General features: G+C 32.3%; 1 protein-coding gene across 1 annotated transcript; it reads left to right on the top strand.

The window, feature by feature from the left end:
* Positions 1-1,144: 1,144 nt before the first annotated feature.
* On the top strand, positions 1,145-11,233 carry LOC132741351 (zinc finger protein Xfin-like). The gene is made up of 5 exons (XM_060729502.1): positions 1,145-1,222; positions 3,445-5,377; positions 5,997-6,117; positions 9,731-9,829; positions 10,521-11,233. The coding sequence occupies exons 2-5, from the start codon at positions 3,458-3,460 to the stop codon at positions 10,640-10,642; spliced, it is 2,262 nt and encodes a 753-aa protein (XP_060585485.1). The 5' UTR covers positions 1,145-1,222; positions 3,445-3,457; the 3' UTR covers positions 10,643-11,233.
* The last annotated feature ends 988 nt before the right edge of the window (positions 11,234-12,221 follow it).

The following is a 12,221-nucleotide window of genomic DNA, read 5'->3' as shown; positions in this document are numbered from 1 at the left end:
TTTATCCATTTACACATTGACAATGCATTGAAAAAGGAAAAGGTTTAACAAACGCACTTTTTTATTTACATTCTATCTATAATTCATAATCACATTACATATTATAAGTCCCAGAATATCCAGAAGATTTTCGTTTATAAAGTATACCGTCAATAACAACGCAGACGTAAAAATCCAAATATAATGAGTAAAAACAATAAAAAATTGGATGAAATTATATAACCTGAATATTTATATTAAAGTTCAATAAATTAACATTAAATATTCAAATAGATCTGCATAATACGAAACTAATACCAATAAATCATGTCTGATAAGATGTATACGTGAATCTTATTTTAAAGAGAATAACGTTGTGTTTTGTCGTGAATCATTTCAAATGTATGTTAACAATACATAATCACATATCATTTTATAAAAAGTTAGCAATTAAGTGCATGCAATTTTCTGAATCAATTTTAAAACAAATTAATGTATTATCTAAACTGACATAAAACCCGGAAATGATTTTAAATTTATTTGTGTCACTAATATAACTTTAATGTTTATGTTTCGCTACTTCAATTTCAAAGTAAAATAATCATAACATATAATCATATACTTTTCTATATATAGCCTCACTTTGAATTTGTAAGATATAATGATATTTTGTTAGTTTTAGATTTTCATTGAAGTAAACAAGAAATAACCCGATCTTTGCAAAACGTTTCATGCGTCATTAATACGTGAATGCAGATATTTTCTTTCTTTCTATCATTGTTTATGTTTAAACCAAATCTTGCAATATTCTATCCTGCCATATATGTTTGTGTTTACAAATATCATTTGTTTTCTAGGGAGAGGAACTATATAAGTTTTCTTTCGTTCGAATCCCTTTCAATTTAATGTAACAATTATATGCATATACATTTAAAATGCAATATACGTAAAATATTGAAATAAATATGTTTAAACTAATGCAGATATTATTATTATTATATATTTTTCTACTTTTTTTTAAAATACCATAATACATTTATAGGCTACATTGAACAATATATCTAGATCTACTATTCAATAAAACCATTAAAAAACATGTGGCGTAATTTGTCAATTAGGTAGACCACCTTTATCCACCTCTGACAATCGCAACTTCTCGGTCCTTTCCGTGTCGAGATGTTCCGAATCCGAATGTGTGATTCTGGCTGCAGATGCTGAGCAAAAATTAAAATTTCTTTGTTTTGTTAGTATTTCTCCTTTTATTTTGTTAAGAAAGTTTTATTCTTAATTATTGAATATGAGGCATGTGAAAACGTAACATATTTTCTTCATTGGGATCACTCGTGTAATAATATTCTTTTATGAAAGTGTAAGGATACTATTCGCCCCGTTATCATTCGCCCTACTTTTCTTTTAACAGTTTAAGTGATAAATTGGACCAGATTGGAGATTATTCACCCCATTTAACATAATCTTATTAACTACATATATAAATCACTGTTTAATGTCAAAGTAAATTTTATGTATCTGCCAAATTTCGACATAGAAGGCTTGGATTATTATAGGAATAAAGTCCTATAACATAAGTTATTCCGTTAGTATCGTGGACTAACCAGTTCTCAAACCTCTAAGCATTCAAGAGGTCTTTTAATGTAAATAAAAATATATCTTTATAAAAATTCTTTACATATGTACACTTTAATCTTTATGTAACATTTCTGTAAAATTTGACTGAAATTCAACTATTAAAAAAGCTCTATTTCCATCTTGGAAAAGCACAACCCTCTGTTTTAAGGGCAGCACGAATTACCCAAATATACCCAAATACACTCAAATATACCCAAATATTGCCCAAATATACCCAAATATTGCCTAAATATACCCAAATACTGCCCAATTATACTAAAATAAATGTTTTATCCTAAAAAAGTGCTGTTTTTATCATGAATACAATATATATTTTCACTAAGATATAATCAACCATACCCAAATATACATTTCCCTATCATTGTGTTTTGAACCAAAATACAGTCTATATGTACACCATTAAAGCTATTTTTTTAAATAACATGGACACTTGTATATGATATGAAATTTCAACAAAATTACACCTTAAAAATGTAAGTGTAGACAACAAATATCATATCTTGATTTAAAATTGCAAGTACATTCATAAAGAACCAATATAGTACTAAGATAAGCAAATGTCACAACTTTATTTTCTTACAACATCGTAACTGCAAATGTGTCCATTTCAACGGAATGAATGAAAATTATAGCAGGCTAAGTCATATTATATTTAATAAATATTTATGTATTTCTCATTATAATCTATATTATTTACAAACAAAAATAAATATTGCTATATTTGGGTATATTTGGGTGCATTTGGGTATATTTGGGTATTTCGTGCCGCCGCTGTTTTAAAACTAACATGGCCTCTTAAAATAAAGAACCTAATCTCAAACCCCTTCAAGTATCTCTAAAATTCTACTGTTTAGTTTAGCCAACGAAGTGATTGTTATATGACTATCACATGACAATGAAGTACCCTACACGATGCAGTTACCTGCTTTAAGATATTTTTGTCTATTATATTCATTTTCACAAATAGTTAATGGTGTATCTATGGGACATACAAAGGTAATAGCAATTTGTATGAAATTACGCTAAGTAATAAAATATGTTATGTAAATATTTGTTCCTATGCACTGTTTTCATTTGACATCAGCAGACATATGTCTGTCAGAAACTAAGCTTTTATGCACACATGTTCAGGACATCATAGTCACTTCTAGTAAAAAAAATAACAGCACATGAATGAAAGGTTTGAGAATAGGTTGGGTGTGAGATTAGGTACTTATACGATACAACGTACACTCCAACGTCGTATCTACTTCTTCATAAGTTCCTTTAGCAAAACGCGCAGCGATTTTGAAGCGCTATATAAACCATCGTAATGTACTACAAAAACAATATTTTGAGTCAAAAGATATGCAGACAATAAATTTAAACATTTTTGCATCAATGTGCAGCAAAAAAAATAAATGACTCACCTTCGAATGTAAATAAATCCAATCCAATACAATACATACCACTTTCACCGCTACATAATGTATATACATTCGGCCATGTTACCTGTACTCATGTGGGCATGTTTTGCTAAAGGAACTTATGAAGAAGCCGTTGGAGTGTACAGAGTACTAACGGAAATGTCTTATGTTATAGGACTAGGATTATTAGAAACTAGAGTGTATCAAACGAGCACTGTGTAAATGCTTAAGATCACATACAACAATTACATACCCTTTAAGTATTTTTTTGGAATGTGTAAATGCCCATAAGAAAATTTTCTGAAAATTAAATCAGTCTTGGGTCAATATTGCCAAACAATGAAAAATTTTCGTCAATATATGATAAAACATGAGGTTGTTCCTATAACCAATAAATCACTTTTTTATTTAGAGATGAAGCAAACATGGAGAACGAAGGCAACAGTTTGTTGGAATTGCCACTAGAGACTGTAGAAATACTAGAGGAAGTTCATATTCCCTCAAACCATGTAGGAAATGTGTCTGACACCCATGTTGATAATGTGGGAGAAATGTTGATCGATGAAGGTACACAAAGCGGAATCTCTGGAATGGAGTCAAACAGTATAGATTTTGAATTTGTGAACACAGATCTAGGGACTGGTTCAGATTTTAATATAGACAACTCCAGTGTTTTTGGTATGACAGAAAATGGGATGGATGTGAGAGAAGACTGTGAGTATTTGTTCAGAGATTCTTCATGTTTTTATGATAGTAACACATGTGTCAGTAAACAGATTGACTCAGGAACTCTTACTCAAAGTGGTATGATCTCGATACCTAACTCGGGAAAATTAAATCTGTACAAAGACTTGGGTCTTAAATTACAGGTCATTCCATTGAACAATCTGCAGTATGTGTCAACTATTCAGACAAGCAAAGGTCTGCATATACTGGCTATACCATCACAGGCATCACTACCTTCTAATTGCGATGATATCACTATTCAACAACTATGCCAGAAGTTAAAGGTTAATTCTCCAGAACTCAGTTTAAACCAGTGTCTAGAAAGTAGACTACAAACTAAGTCACCACCTTTAAAAGTTAACAGTTCTGAAACTTTATCAAAAGTAAAAGCAAAGGCTATCATGAAAAGCAGAATCTCAGTTAAGGATTCATTTCTGTCAAAATCTTCAAGAAAATTAAGAAATTCAGTAAATAAGAAACTAATAATTTGTAGAAATGACTCTCATAGAAAAGGATGTGTTCAAAGTATGTTCAATAACAACAGCTTGGTGAATCAAAGAAAAGATGTTAAAGGAGTTGTAGATGTTATTAAGTCTAAAAATATCAAAAAACACAGAATGGTCTCTATTTTAAATAAGTCAGTTACAAGCAAACTTAAACAAACTCAACATGTTATGAATAGTAATACAAATAAAGAGATCAAAGTCACATTTCATCTTAAAGCACCTTTAGGAAGTGAAAAAGAAAGAACTGCTGGGGGCATTTGTACAAAGTCAAATAGTGATATTTCTAAAATTAAAACTAATGAAAACCAAGAAGAATTTGAAATCGACAGACGAAAAACCCATCAAATTGGGCAAGATTTAGCTGGAGATAATAATAGGAAGACTCTAAGAATCTCTGAAAGTGATCAAATATTTGTATCTGAAGAAAATGCCTTGTCAAAGTCTGCCCATACTTGTATTTCTAATAAAAACCGTGATTTAGATAAAATTAAATTAGACAAAGCTGTGGAAGAAAAAGGTAAAGTAAATTATCTAGGATTAGACAGAATGGAACAAATACAAGCCCCTGAAAATTGTAAGAAGATATTGAAATATGGAGCAATTAGTGCAGAAAATAAATCAGTTGGGAAAAGATTTCAGTGTAAAACATGTTTAACAACTTTTTTGAGACAAGGGCATTTAAAAAATCATATGAAAACTCATTTGGAAATCTTAACAGAACTAAAACGTGTGCCAGAAACTTTCAGAAGTGATTCAAAACACTTTCCAGAGGACAGTCTGACTAAGAAGGAAAAAGTTAGTGTGTATAAAGATGGTATGTTAGAAAAGGAAACACCTCGGATATCCACAGAAAAGGAAATATCCCAGTTATCCTCAGAAAAGGAAATGCCTAATTTATCCAAAGAAAAGGAAATACAGTTGTCCACAGAAAAGGAAATTTTTCAGTTAACTAGAGAAAAGGAAATACCTCAAGACTCCAATGCTGATTCTGGAAAGAAAATTAACAACATCTCCAGCAATGTTTTGACATGTGAGTTTTGTGGAATGTCATTTAAGACACCAGGGAATTTGACCCGGCATAAACTTACCCACAGTATGAATGTAGATAGAAAGGTAGATCCAAATATTACTTTACTACATTTTATGTATATAGTATTCTACCAATTATTATCCTACTTCTTTGAATGTTGTTAAACTTTATACATTTACTAAAGGACAGAATCGACATTGAAAATTTTCTGAGACAGTCTGTCTGTGTCATATATAATAAAGTGAAAAAATGACTGCTTCTAATTCAAAACAAAGAGTATTTGTAAGTTTTGAGGTGGTTGAAAATGCATTTGAGTCAGTTATTTTGAACTGCAGCCACTTCCTCATGACAACCGTCAGAAAGATGGTGGTTTTACTCATATACATTGTAACTATTGGTTAATAGTTCAACCATAAGTAATGATGATAATTGTAAATATTTCTGTACATTAATTAATTTGTATATTGTATATCCAGTGTTGAATAATTTGTAATGGTGTAAAATTTTATGATAGGAAATGTTATTTAACTGAAATGAATATTAGTAGATAGTGGCTGCAAGGTTATCATGTCAGACTAGTAATGTAAGTATTACTTGTCAGAGGCAAGCCATTATTTCATATTGTACATAATAGAGCATTTTAATTTTATTTTAAAGTTTAGTAATATCTAATGTTGATTATATTTATATGTTGTTTGACAGGTGAGGGGAAGATTCCAATGTGATGACTGTGACAAAAGCTTCTTGCAGAAATGTGATTTAAAGAGGCATGTTATAACTCATTCCGGAACGTTTCCATTTACATGCTTAGTCTGTAAAAAAGGTAATTTAGCATGGTTTTGATAATAAACATATAATTTTGTATTACACATGTACTGCAACATTTTACTGCTTAGTAGTATTTTGTGTTTTTCAAATGTAGAGAAATATTATATTTGCAGACATATTATTTTTATTGAATATTTCATTCCTAACTAAAAGGAGTATGGCTTTTGTCAATCAGTTGTTTATAATCTATTCCTCATTCAACAATCTAAATACACATGTATTCCATTTTAGCTCATCTGTCACAAAGTGACAGGGTGAGCTTTTGTGATCGCTTTTCGTCCGGCGTCCGTCCGTCCATAAACTTTTACTTTAAATGACATCTCCTCATAAAGCACTAAGCCAATTTCATCCAAACTTCACATGAATGTTCCTTTGGTGGTCACCTTTGAAAATTGTTCAAAGAATTTAATTCCATGCAGAACTCTGGTTGCCATGGCAACCAAAAGAAAAAACTTTAAATATCTTCTTCTAAAAAATCCAAAGAGCTAGAGCTTAGATATGTGGCATGAAACATCTTCTAGTGAGTGTCTACCAAGTTTGTTCAAATAAAAGCCCTTGGGTCAAAATTGGCCCGGCCCCAGGGGGTCATTGATTTTCCCTATATGCATATAGTAAAACCTTAAAAAATCTTCTTTAAAAGAACCCAAAGACTTATAGCTAAGATATTTAGCATGAAACATCCTCTAATGGGTGTCTATCAAGTTTGTTCAAATGAAAGCCCTGGGGTCAAAATTGGCCCCGCCCCAGGGGGTCATTGATTTTCCCTATATGCATATAGTCAAGACTTTAAAAATCTTCTTGTAAAGAACCCAAAGACCTAGAGCTAAGATATTTAGCATGAAACATCCTTTAATGGGTGCCTACCAAGTTTGTTCAAATAAAAGCCCTGGGGTCAAAATTGGCCCCGCCCCAGGGGGTCATTGATTTTCCCTATATGCATATAGTAAAAACTTAAAAAATCTTCTTTTAAAGAACCCAAAGAGCTAGAGCTAAGATATTTAGCATGAAACATGTTCTAATGGATGTCTACCAAGTTTGTTCAAATAAGAGCCCTGGGGTCAAAATTGGCCCTGCCCTGGGGGTCATTGATTTTTCTTATACAGTTAAACTTAGTTCGCTCGAACTCGGATCGCTCGAATACCTCCCTTCGCTCGAACTCATCGCCCAGTCCCGGCAAAATTCCTATATAATATATATTGTTCTACCTCGGATCGCTCGAACACCGATCGCTCGAACTCTCGAACTTGATCTCTGGTCCCTTCGGCAGAAATATAGTGAAAATCACACCTTTTCGGTCGAACACAAAAAGACAAGTCGACATGTCCTAAATAAATGACAGTCGGCGACACATGTTTTTAACACCTCGTGATCGTGACAAAGGTAATTAAGGTTAATTGATACAAAAAAGAGGTGTTGTAACCGATTTGTTTGTTATGATAATATTGTTAATTTGCCGTTTATGGTAACGATAAAAAGAAATAATAAGTGAAATAAGTGAAATATGCAGAAGTCAATAAAGAATGACGTTTACCCGGACGGCTTTAATTACAACCGTGGTTCATGTAACGTGAATTGTAACAGTGTTGTCTATTTATATTTGTACGTGTGTTTATTTTAGTAAATGACTACAAATAGATGCTGCTGTAAAACGTTGTTTTTTTAAATATTTTATTAATTCATTTTTTTTAAATTAAATTCATCCCATAATAAACATATAAATATATTTTGAACATTGTTCAACAAGTTTGGTCTGATTGCCCAATCGAACTCAACCAATTACAATATGCATGGATATAGATTAACACAGTGTACCGTTAATACTTAATTGAAAACACTGGGATAATAATTCTGAATATGACATATTCGACGAACGGATGTACTAACAAACAATTATATTGACTTATTTATCATTCGATTGATGTAAGTTAGAAAACCTTTAGGCCTATGATCACCAACCTCGGTTGGCTCGAACTACCGATCTCTCGAACAAATTTGCACAGGCCCTCCCGAGTTCGAGCGATGAAGTTCGACTGTATGTGTATAGCAAAAACTTAAAAAATCTTCTTTGAAAAAAACAAATAGCTAGAGTTTAGATACTAAGCTTGAAACATCTTCTAGTGAGTGTCTACCAAGTTTGTTGTGATAAAAGCCCTGGGGTCAAAATTGGCACCGCTCCGGGGGTCATTCATTTTCCTTATATGTGTATTACAAAAACTTAAAAAATCTTCTTTGAAAGAAACAAATAGCTAGAGTTTAGATACTAAGCTTGAAACATCTAGTGAGTGTCTACCAAGTTTGTTGTGATAAAAGCCCTGGGGTCAAAATTGGTCCCACTCCGGGGGTCATTCATTTTCCTTATATGTGTATTACAAAAACTTAAAAAATCTTCTTTGAAAAAACTCAAATAGCTAGAGTTTAGATATTAAGCACGAAGCATCTTCTAGTGAGTGTCTACAAAGTTTGTTCAAATAAAAGCCCTGGGGTCAAAATTGGCCCCGCCCCGGTGACATTGATTTTCCTTATATGTGTATAGCAAAAACTTAAAAATCTTCTTTGAAAAAACCTGAATAGCTAGAGTTTAGATATTAAGCATGAAACATTTTCTAGTTAGTGTCTACAAAGATTGTTCAAATAAAAGCCCTTGGGTTAAAACTGGCCCTGCCCCAGGTGTGTCATTGTTTTTAACTATATGTGTAAAGAAAAACTTGACCAGCTAGACCTTAGATGTTTAGCATGAAACATCTTCTAATGGATGTCTACCAAGTTTGTTCAAATAGAAGCCCTGGGGTTTAAACTGGCCCCGCTCCGGGGGCCTATATTCAGGTGAGCGACTTCAGGGCCATCATGGCCCTCTTGTTTAATATTATGTCCTCTCCATAACTTTTAAACCGCTAAAGTGCAGAACTCAACATCAAGGTTGCTACCCCCCAAGGTCAAGGTTAAATGTTCTTGATAACTTTTTGACTTTATAACAATGCACAAATAATAACTATCATGAGACTACGTGCTTATAATATACATGGCACAAGGTCATGGTCTGTTAAAGGTCAAAAAGTACATACATGTATTCATGTTCGCTGCAGAAGGGCATTTAGCTGTCCTCCAGACTGCATTGTTTGAACTTTAAATTTACATTTTACATTACACAAGAAAAGAAGCTTCTACATGTGGTTAATAAGTAACCAACAGTTAACTGAGTTAAAATGAACAGGATAACCTTTGTCAAGTTTTCAGGGGGGAAAAAAAGGCTGTCACAACATATATGTTTTATTACTTTCTGACGTTCTTAGATAAGTCAAGTGAATGAATACATGTTCTAATTATGAATTTACAAAATGTTTCGGGCAGCCCAAACTAGGGCCAACATTTGTGTGAGCTCAGTACTTGTATTCCTTAATGCCAGCCCCTAGAAATACAAACCCATACTGGCATACACATGTAGTATATATTCAAGAAAATAACTAATATTTATCAACTAAGCAAATTATGTACATAATTTACTTAGTTGATAAAAAGTTGTTTTCTTCCCAACTACTTCTTACATACATATGTTTCATTTTGTGTTTCTATTGCAGATATATTTTACTGTGCACAATTTTGTGTTTTAGGTTTCATAAGGCAAAGTGATTTAAATGTTCACCAAAAATTTCACACTCAAGAAAAACAGTTCAGATGTGGTTTGTGTTCAAAATCTTACTTCCAGACAGGTATTGTATATTATATTAAATGTGACTCTCCATTTTATTCGTCTATATGAAATACAAGTGTATGATGTTGTGCTTGATACATCTCAGTAAAATATTATTATTATTATTTATATATTATTAATGAAGTGTAGTTTTATGTTACATGTATATACACTTAAACATTCAAATATGATTTTCTATAAAATAAACCTGAGTACAATACTAAATTATATTGGACAAGTACATAATTGTAAAAACAATATTGGACGAGGTGACAGCAAAGTCAGATACAGGTTTTGCAGCTGTGAATGTATACTAGCCTTAGCCTGATAGAATCAGTATACATGTAGTACATGTATAATATTGTATGATTGACACCAACAATAAATTTTCTTGACATTATGACAGAATTTTCTCTCGTCCAACTATTAGTTTGATTGTGTAGGAAGCTATAAGCTTATAGACGCAGTCTGTTTAATCTGTTCCTGGAACCAACCAGTACTGAGCAAAAGAGTCAAGGAAACAATGACTTGCCCCTGACAAGGTTTGAACCCTTGCAGCTAGCAATCATTACATTACTAGTCTGACGAGTTAACATTGTTTTCTGTTATAAACACTAATATACATGTGTTATATTAATGTATGCATGACACAGATTGAGTTAGAAGAAAACTAGATGATATTAATGGATATATGTGACAATGTATTTCAGGTGACTTATCTAGACATATGAGAAAGAGTCATGCTGATATGTGTCCGTTTACGTGCCAGCAGTGTAACCAGAAATATACTACACAGAAATCACTCTACCATCACATCAACACCAAACATTGACCCTGGCAGAGCTTTGACTGATTACCCGAGTTTATCTAAAAGTTCATAATGATAAACATACTTATATCTGGTGAAAAATGCAGGTTATATAAACACAAACAAGAGAAAACATTAAAAGTTGTAATTATAATGATGTGGGATCTAGAGAATACATATAGAATATTTGTTTGTTTTGAGCAAACATGCAATATATCACACTTAGAACGAAGAAGTGAGAAAATTGTAATATTGAGGAGCTAGCTCAGGTGAAAATGTGGATATTTTCTCATTTCTAGGTGACATATATAACATATTCATGAAAAAACAAACATTTTCTTTAAATTTTTATGCCTACATGTAAAAAGTGAAGAGGAACAATTTTCAGATCTTATTTTTTGTGAAAGCTCCGTAAACAGACTCGCATGAAGAAGATGATGTCAGTACAACTGCCTACAAGCACTGCATAAACAAAAGTTGTTCAGGTGTAAAGTTATTATTGTGGACAAACTTTTAACAGTTTTTGAGAGATAATGCCATAAGGACAAAACCCAACAATTGATTTTATATCAATTTACAGAATCCTTAACAATAAAAATGTATGCCAACTAAAAGCTATTGTAAGACACAGTGTGAGTGATATACTAAAAGTAATAAGGATTTTTAGCTCACCTGTCACAAAGTGACATGGTGAGCTTTTGTGATCGCTTTTCGTCCGGCGTCAAGTCTGTAAACTTTTACTTTAAAGGACATCTCCTCATAAACTGCTAAGCCAATTTCATCCAAACTTGACAGGAATGTTCCTTTGATAGTCAACTGTAAAAAATGTTCAAAGAATTTAATTCCAAGCTGAACTCTGGTTGCCATGGCAACCGAAAGAAAAAACTTAAAATATCTTCTTTTAGAAAACCAAAAGAGCTAGAGCTATGATAATTGGCATGAAACATCGTCTAGTCAGTGTCTACCAAGTTTGTTCAAATAAATGCCCTCGGGTCAAAAATTGGCCCCGCCCCAGAGGGAACTTGATTTTCCTTATTTGTATATAGCAAATACTTAAAACTCTTTTATTAAAAAACCTAAATAGCTAGAGCTTAAAATATGAAATGGTGTACATTTAGGCTGATTTCATATTTAATAGTCATGTACATGTATTTTGATAAATTATTGGATTGGTTGATTCCATATACTGAAATTTTGATAGTATTTGCCACTTGTTCTCATGCTCCCTAATTTTCCTGAAGATTTTGCATTTATTTCCAGACCGTACATGTGCCTGGCATAATGTTATTTGATTGTTCTGAATGGCACATCATCTGTGTAACTGTGGCCATAAATGCTAATCTTTCTTTGTATTAAATCTAAAGGTTTTTTCGTGTGTTTTTTTTTTCAGTTTGTTTCTTTTTAGCTCACCATATTTTAAAGTACTCAAAGGTGAGCTTTTGTGATGGTAATATGTTCATTGTTTTTATTGTCCACCACTTTAAACAACATACCCACTAAACTACCTGGTGGATTTTGACCAAACTTCACAGAAATGATCCTTAGGTGGCTCTATACAAAATTTGTTGAATTGGTTCCAGTCTGAATCATAAACCGGTCACAT

Source organism: Ruditapes philippinarum, unplaced genomic scaffold (genome assembly GCF_026571515.1).
Source record: "Ruditapes philippinarum isolate M1 unplaced genomic scaffold, ASM2657151v2 ctg627_1_1_1_1, whole genome shotgun sequence".
Lineage (NCBI taxonomy): Eukaryota > Metazoa > Mollusca > Bivalvia > Venerida > Veneridae > Ruditapes > Ruditapes philippinarum.
The sequence above is the reverse complement of the archived record's forward strand: the minus strand, read 5'-3'. Positions and strand labels throughout refer to the sequence as shown.

Coding starts and splice junctions, on each gene's coding strand:
- LOC132741351 (XM_060729502.1), top strand. CDS start 3,458: ATGGAGAACGAAGGCAACAGTTTGTTGGAATTGCCACTAGAGACTGTA. Junction 5,378..5,996: donor GTATGAATGTAGATAGAAAG/GTAGATCCAAAT, acceptor GTTGTTTGACAG/GTGAGGGGAAGATTCCAATG. Junction 9,830..10,520: donor AAAATCTTACTTCCAGACAG/GTATTGTATATT, acceptor AATGTATTTCAG/GTGACTTATCTAGACATATG.